Source organism: Gekko japonicus, unplaced genomic scaffold (assembly GCF_001447785.1).
Source record: "Gekko japonicus isolate JY-2015 unplaced genomic scaffold, Gekko_japonicus_V1.1 scaffold5526, whole genome shotgun sequence".
In the NCBI taxonomy this organism is placed as follows: Eukaryota; Metazoa; Chordata; class Lepidosauria; order Squamata; family Gekkonidae; genus Gekko; species Gekko japonicus.
This window is the reverse complement of record NW_015166605.1, coordinates 12,230-19,684: the sequence shown is the minus strand read 5'-3', so window position 1 is coordinate 19,684 and position 7,455 is coordinate 12,230. Positions and strand designations below refer to the sequence as shown.

At 48.3% G+C, this 7,455-nt stretch overlaps 1 protein-coding gene across 1 annotated transcript in view; it reads right to left on the bottom strand.

Annotated features, from left to right (window-relative positions):
- Nucleotides 1-274: 274 nt before the first annotated feature.
- The window catches only part of SEC22C (SEC22 homolog C, vesicle trafficking protein), a gene marked incomplete at its 5' end in the record, with an annotated part of 16,548 nt that continues 9,367 nt past the window's right edge, over nucleotides 275-7,455 (bottom strand). Inside the window, 3 exons of the mRNA XM_015412392.1 lie at nucleotides 275-487; nucleotides 2,959-3,024; nucleotides 4,544-4,662. Coding sequence (XP_015267878.1) covers nucleotides 287-487; nucleotides 2,959-3,024; nucleotides 4,544-4,662 — 386 coding nt within the window. The remainder of the gene's footprint in view (nucleotides 488-2,958; nucleotides 3,025-4,543; nucleotides 4,663-7,455) is intronic.

The following is a 7,455-nucleotide window of genomic DNA, read 5'->3' as shown; positions in this document are numbered from 1 at the left end:
GCCCAGATCAACTTAGCTTCCAAGACCATCCTCTAAATTACATACATTAATCTCCAAAGAATTGGTGCATTGAGGATCCTCTCTCGGGAGGGATGAGCCCACCTTCCGGTCCCTTTCACCCTTTGAAACTATGACCAATTTATGCTATAAAACCCACTCTCGAGAAAGAGAACCATGGCTTTAAAAAAAAATTAATAATCTCACCCTGCTGCCTAGGCGACTGCCGAATAGCATGAAACTTCCCCCCCCCCCAGTTTTTTAAAACTGTGGCGTTCCATGTTTGTTCTCATACTCCGCAGTCCGGCTGCTTCTCCGCCACCTGTCGCGTGAGGATCTGATGGGCAGACAGCGACGCCACTCCTATGTGGAAAAGGATCTGCCAGACGTTCCTGAGTCCGTACAGGTAGATATTGCACGCGCAGACAGTGACGAAAAGCACAAAGACCTTGACCCGCCGCGCCGAACTGTAGAACAGGTAAAGGTAACACTGTAAGAGAGAGGAGAGCACCGAAAGAGATTGTGAGCGGCACGCCTGAGCACAAGGATGGATGCCGGTTAATGTAAAGCAGAGAGTTAGGGCGCTTCCGGTTCCGCGGAACGTGCCTGTGAGGTTCTTGCTTATAGGGGAGATGGTTTTACCTTTAAACACTCTCTGAGTACATAAACTTGGTAGTTTTATGCTGCCACCAGGAATTAAAAATCCCAAATCTCTCTCCTTTGGTAATATGACCTAGGGTCTGGGCACTTCAGAGGACTATGTGGCCCTGAGGAAGTACTGTACTGTACTGATTTCTGGGCTAAGTTTAAACAAAAATGATTTATTTCATAAAGAACAAAATAGGTTTTGGGTTATTTTGAACAGTTGCTGAAGAAAGGAACTTGTAAATATAACTGGCAAAGCTTGGTGCCACAAACAGTCTTTCAAACTCCCAAAACTCCACTCTGACAGGCTTATACATTCAGTATACTCTCTCTCTCATATATGTGTGTGTGTGTGTGTGTGTGTGTGTTTATGGCCACACAGGCTAGTCTCTCAGTATACTCTCTCTCTCTCTCATATATCTATAGCCACACAGGCTAGTCTCTTTGTTTTATTCACACTGAATAGAATCAACTCTCTTAGTCACACAGACTAAAACTGTTGGTCTCATTCACACAGAATTAGACTCAGAATTCCATAGTCACACAGACTATGTTCTCTCTTCAAACTTCACACACAGAATCCTTCATAGACACACACACACCCCAATTCCTCTCAGACACCCCTCCTCCCACACTCTCAGTCATCAGCCTGTCACAATACACTTGTCTCCCTCTATCACTCTTCTCATATTACTGCAGTCAAACGAAACATTTAAAGGAACACACACACCAAAACATGGAATCATTACAGTGCCCCCCCCCGATTGTCAGGTTTGGGCCACACATCACAAACAGCCAAGGTAGCAGAAAATAGCAAGAGTCCAGTAGAACCTTAAAGGCAAAGGAGATTTGTGGCAGGGGGTGAGTTTCATGCGTCACTGCTCACTTCTTCGGATAGGCAGGGAGGGCGGGGTACAAATGTGAAGAAATAAATAAATAAGTAAATATTTGAAGAAGTGGTATCTGAAGAACTGAGTAGTGACTCACGAAAACTCTGAAATCATGGCCTGAGGCTGCTTTGCGAACTGCAGTCTTGACTACGACTCCACACGATGCACAAATGTAAGCGTCCCGGCTTGCTCCACAGCAATGCTCTGCCGCACCTTCCGGCTGGCAGGGGCACCTAGCCGGAGAGAAGGTGACGAAAAGCGGCATTCGTCGAGGCAAACTGGACTATGAGCGACTGTGAGCTAAATTCTGACTCCGCAGCCCAACCAGTTAAAATTAACCCCGGTTTCTGGTTCTGCCTGAACCGAGCCGCAGGTTCACGTCATAAGAACATAAGAGACGCCAATGTTGGATCAGGCCAAAGGCCCATCCAGTCCAACACTCTGTGTCACACAGTGTCCAAAAATACCAGGTGCCATCAGGAGGTCCACCAGTGGGGCCAGGACATCAGAAGCCCTCCCACTGTTGACACCCCCCCCCCCAAGCACCAAGAAGACAGAGCATCACTTGCCCCAGAGTCCCTATCTATACCTTGTGGCTAATAGCCTCTGATGGACTTCTGCTCCATATGTTTATCCAGTTCCCTCTTGAAACTGTCCATGCTTGTAGCTGCCGCCCCCTCCTGTGGCAGTGAATTCCAGGTGTTCATCACTCTTTGGGTGAAGGAGGACTTCCTTTTATCTGTTCTAACCCGACCGCTCAGCAATTCCATGGAGTGCCCCACGAGTTCTTGTATTGTGAGAAAGGGAGAAAAGTACCTCTTTCTCTACCTGCTCTATCCCATGCATAATCGTATAAACCTCGATCATGTCACCCCTCAGTCGTCATTTCTCCAAGCTAAAGAGCCCTATTCTCTTTATGTTTGTTCCTGGGCCTCAGAAAACCCCTCCCAGATAGACCAACATTAAAAATGTGTTTATTGTTCTAGAAACACTGCCAGGGATGGAGAGAAAACACATTTTTAAGAGGTGGATGGATAAAATGTAACACTGGGATATGCCAGTCACCAAAGTCACCAAAGTTTACTAGTCCAAAACTGCAGTCACACATGTTAAATAATCCACTTTCAATCCACTTTCAACTGGATTTTACCGTGTGAACTGACAAAATCCAGTTGGAAAGTGCACTGAAAGTGGATTATTTAGCGTGTGTGACCGCAGCCTAACACTGTTAACTAGTACACCATGCTGGTACATCACAGTTCTTTCTACCTCCTGATGGCACCTGGTATTTTTGGCCACCGTGTTGACAGAGTGTTGGACTGGATGGGCCATTGGCCTGATCCAACACTGGCTTCTCTTATGTTCTTAAAAATGGAATAAAACAAACGCTCGGCCAAAATATCGAGAAAGCAGCCGTTTTACTCACCAATAAGAAGCAAGCTACGAAAGGTACAAGAAAGGCTATTACATTTCCAATTCCTTTGTGATCTTCCTGTTGGGGGAAGACAAAAATTCGGAGATCAAATCCATTCATTTTCGTACACAAGGAAACAAAAAACATAGTTCACAAGCTTTCCTGTCAACCAGTTATAGATCCACCTAACAGTCATAGGATCCAAACCACATTTTTCCAATTTGTCAACAAGAATACTATGTGGAACCTTATCAAAAGCTTTACTGAAATCAAGATAAGCTATGTCTACAGCATTCCCGTGATCCAGCAAGGTAGTAACATTCTCAAAAAAAGAGAGGTTAGTCTGACATGACTTGTTCTTAAGAAACTCATGCTGGCTCTTCGTAATCACAGCCGTCCTTTCTAAATGCTCAAGGACTGTCTGTTTGATTATTTGTTCTAAAACTTTCCCAGGTATAGACATCAAGCTGACGGGTCAGTAGTTACCCGGATCCTCCGTCCCCCCCCTTCTTGAAGACGGGGACATCATTTGCCCGCCTCCAATCTTCTGGCACCTCACCTGTTCTCCAAGAATTCTCAAAAATAATGGGCAGAGGCTCAGAAATTACATCCGTGAGTTCTTTTAGTAAGTTCAATTTATACCCCGCCCTCCCCACTACGCAAGCTCAGGGCGGCTTACAAAGAGGCACAAGCCAATATAAAACATATTTAAAACCATTTAAAATCACTACAGTTTAGTAACATTAACAAAAGTGCTCTAGATGTTCTACCATGATATTCCACAGATGGCATATTACAACTACTCTATTACACTGCTCTACCTACTCAGCGTCATCTATTCCAGGAAACGCTGATGTTCCTTCTTCCAGGGCTGGGTTATGATGGAACAGTAGTGATGGTAGTGGCGGCTCCTACTCATACGCCTGGCGGAAGAGCTCCGTCTTACAAGCCCTGCGGAACTGTGCAAAGCCCCGCAGGGCCCGGATCTCCTCCGGGAGCTCGTTCCACCAGGTAGGAGCCGCCACCGAGAAAGCCCTGGCCCTGGTAGCGGCCAGCCTGGCCTCTTTGGGACCTGGCATCGCCAGGAGGTGTTGCGACCCAGACCGTAGTGCTCGCGGGGGAACATATGAGGAAAGATGGTCCCTTAGGTAAGCTGGACCCCGACTTTGAAAACAGATCTTGGAAGCTAAGCAGGGTCGACTCTGGCAAGTACTTAGACAGGAGACCTCCTCGGAATACCAGCAGTTGGGAGGCGGGGGCAGGCTTTATTCAGCCACCTCTCTGAATACGTTCCATGCCCCCAGTAGGGGTCAGTCCCCAGAGGTCGCCATGGCTTCCAGGTGCGTGTGTGGACACACACACATAAGAAAAATATAAAAAAAGAAACCAAAAAGAAATGGGGGGGAAAAACCGTTCATATTAAATCTGTTGAGAGCGTCAGGAAGAATTCCACCGCCGTTTACCGCAACTGACCTGGCAAAGTGGGACCCTCTTGCTTGACACAGCTCTATCGGTCATGAGATGGAGGTGGACCTTAAGTCACCCGACTCATTCCCACCCGCCACATCCTTACCCTTTACGTTGTCTCTTGACTTACCTGGAATGAGTACTCGGCAAGGTGAACGCCTCGAATGAGGTTCAGCGCCCCACACATGATGTTGAGGACGAGAGACAAGATGCCCACAGCAGAAACTGGCTGCATCCTGTAAGCGGAGGCTTTGGGTCCATTAAGAAAAAAAGGGGGGGACAAAATAAGGAGACTGGCGTGAAGGAAACGGCTCCCTAAAAGTCCTTGCCCTGTGTTAAAAGTTTGGTCCAGGCTGAAGGCCTGCTTCTGAGTTGCCAGAGTTCAGAAAAAAAACATGCCCGAAAGAGAGCAAGCTGACCTTGTGAAACTGCAGATAACACCCAGCTGCACAAGGGAGTAGAGAACTTAGTACTGACTCCCCAGTTAACTACATTCCATCTAATTAAGTGCCTGTGGGGAAGGGGAGGAGCCTAGCTGAAGGTTGGCTTCGGTTCCTTCCTCCCCGGTCAGACCACCGCTTAGGTCGTCTGCTTAGCTATTGGCCTAACAAGTTGGCGATACATTGGACCAAGCCCTAGGAGGAAAGGCCGAGGGACTTGGGGATGTTCAGTCTGGCGAAGAGGAGACTGAGGGGGGACAAGATCGCTCTCTTAAAGCATTTGAAGGGCTGTCAAAGCAATGGTATTCCCAGTAGTCATGTATGGCTGCGAGAGTTGGACTATATTATTATTATTATTATTATTACATTACATTACATTTCTATACCGCTCCTTCCCAGAGGCTCGGAGCGGTTTACACATATACATTTAATCATCTAACTAGGGCCACATACATATCAGGGGAGATGGATGCCTTAAAAGGCACCTACGCAGCGTAGGTCTTTCTGTGGCGGGGGCTTGCTAGGACCAGGGGGTAGTGTCCTTCGGCGGAGGGCTTTTTTTTTTCCCCTGGACTGCAAGGAGATCCAATCAGTCAATCCTAAAAGAAATCAACCCTGACTGTTCCCTGGAAGGCCAGATAATGAAACTGGAGCTCCAATACTTTGGCCACCCAATGAGAAGGGAGCCCTCACTGGAGAAGACCCTGATGCTGGGAAAGATTGAAGGTCAAAGAAGATGGGGACGGCAAAGGATGAGATGGTTAGACAGTGTCATGGATGCAACGAAGATGAAATTGAGCCAACTTCAGAGGATGGCGGAAGACAGGAGGGCCTGGCGGGAGCTGGTCCAGGGGGTCGCGAAGAGTCGGACTCGACTGTGCGACTGAACAGCAACAACACTTAGAGGAGGGCAGGGAGCTGTTCCTGTGGGCAGCGGAGGAGAGGAATCCCAATCATGGGCTTAAATTACAGGTGGGAAGGTACCGGTTGGATATTAGGAAAACCTTTTTGACAGTAAAAGAGTTGTGCGATAAGGGGATCACAGCTCCAAAGATCCAAGTGCAAAAGAAAAAGCAAGCGGTATGCAAGCGCTATACAGAAAACATGGAAGAAAGGCTTTACAGTGCTGATATCAAACCACGTATAAATGACAACGATACGAAGGAGGAGGAAAGGAGGCCCAAAAAAGTGCAGGTGGGCAAAGTTTTCTGGAATACAAGGTCGTTCCGACTGGCTTCGTCTGAACAGGACCTCGTGGAACAGTAAGCTGTCTTCTAAGAGAGCCAGTTTGGTGTCGTGGTTAAGTGCGCGGACTCTGATCTGGGAGAACCGGGTTTGATTCCCCACTCCTCCACTTGCACCTGCTGGATGACCTTGGGCAAGCCATAGTTCTGGCACAGCTGTTCTTGAAAAAGAGCCGTTTCTGTCAGAGCTCTCTCAGCCCCACCGACCTCACAGGGTGTCTGTTGTGGGGAGGGGAAGGGAGTTTGTAAGCCACTCTGAGACTCCTTTGGGTAGTGAAGGGCGGGGTATAAAGCCAATCTCTTCTCTTCCTCTTCTTCTCTAAGTTTCATTCATCATAGAGTATGATAGCGACGCTTCTGTGCCCTCCTTCCTGAATGTGTCTTTGGAATATTTCACTGCAACTGTAGAATGTAGCACCAAAGCATACGATGCGAGTTTCATGAAGCGATATGATCTTCGCTATCGTACCCTATGATGAATGAAACTTAGAAGACAGCTTACTGTTTCATGAGGTCCTGTTCAGACGAAGCCAGTCGGAACGAACTTGTATTGCGGGAAACTTTGCCCACCTGCAATTTTTTGGACCACCCTTCCTTCTTTGTCTCATTGTCATTTATACATGGTTTAGATATCAGCACTAAGTAAGAGTTGGGCAACAGTGGAATCGGCTGCCTGGGGAGGTGGTGAGCTCCCCATTCCCCAGCCGTCTTTAAGCAGCGGCTGGACAAACGCTTGTCAGGGATGCTCTAGGCTGATCCTGCATTGAGCAGGGGGTGGGACGAGATCAGACAAGCATGTGGAGAGGGGCCATGGCTCAGGGGAAGAGCCTCTGCTTGGCATGCAGAAGGCCCCAGGTTCAATCCCCGGCATCTCCAGTTCAAAAGGACCAGGCAGGACATGATGTGAAAGACCTCCGCTTGAGAACCTGGAGAGCTGTAAAGAGGAGCTGTGGCTCAGTGGAAGAGCCTCTGCTTGGCATGCAGAAGGCCCCAGGTTCAATCCCCGGCATCTCCAGTTCAAAAGGACCAGGCAGGACATGATGTGAAAGACCTCCGCTTGAGAACCTGGAGAGCTGTAAAGAGGAGCTGTGGCTCAGTGGAAGAGCCTCTGCTTGGCATGCAGAAGGCCCCAGGTTCAATCCCCGGCATCTCCGGTTCAAAAGGACCAGGCAGGACATGATGTGAAAGACCTCCGCTTGAGAACCTGGAGAGCTGTAAAGAGGAGCTGTGGCTCAGTGGAAGAGCCTCTGCTTGGCATGCAGAAGGCCCCAGGTTCAATCCCCGGCATCTCCAAAAGGACCAGGCAGGACATGATGTGAAAGACCTCCGCTTGAGAACCTGGAGAGCTGTAAAGAGGA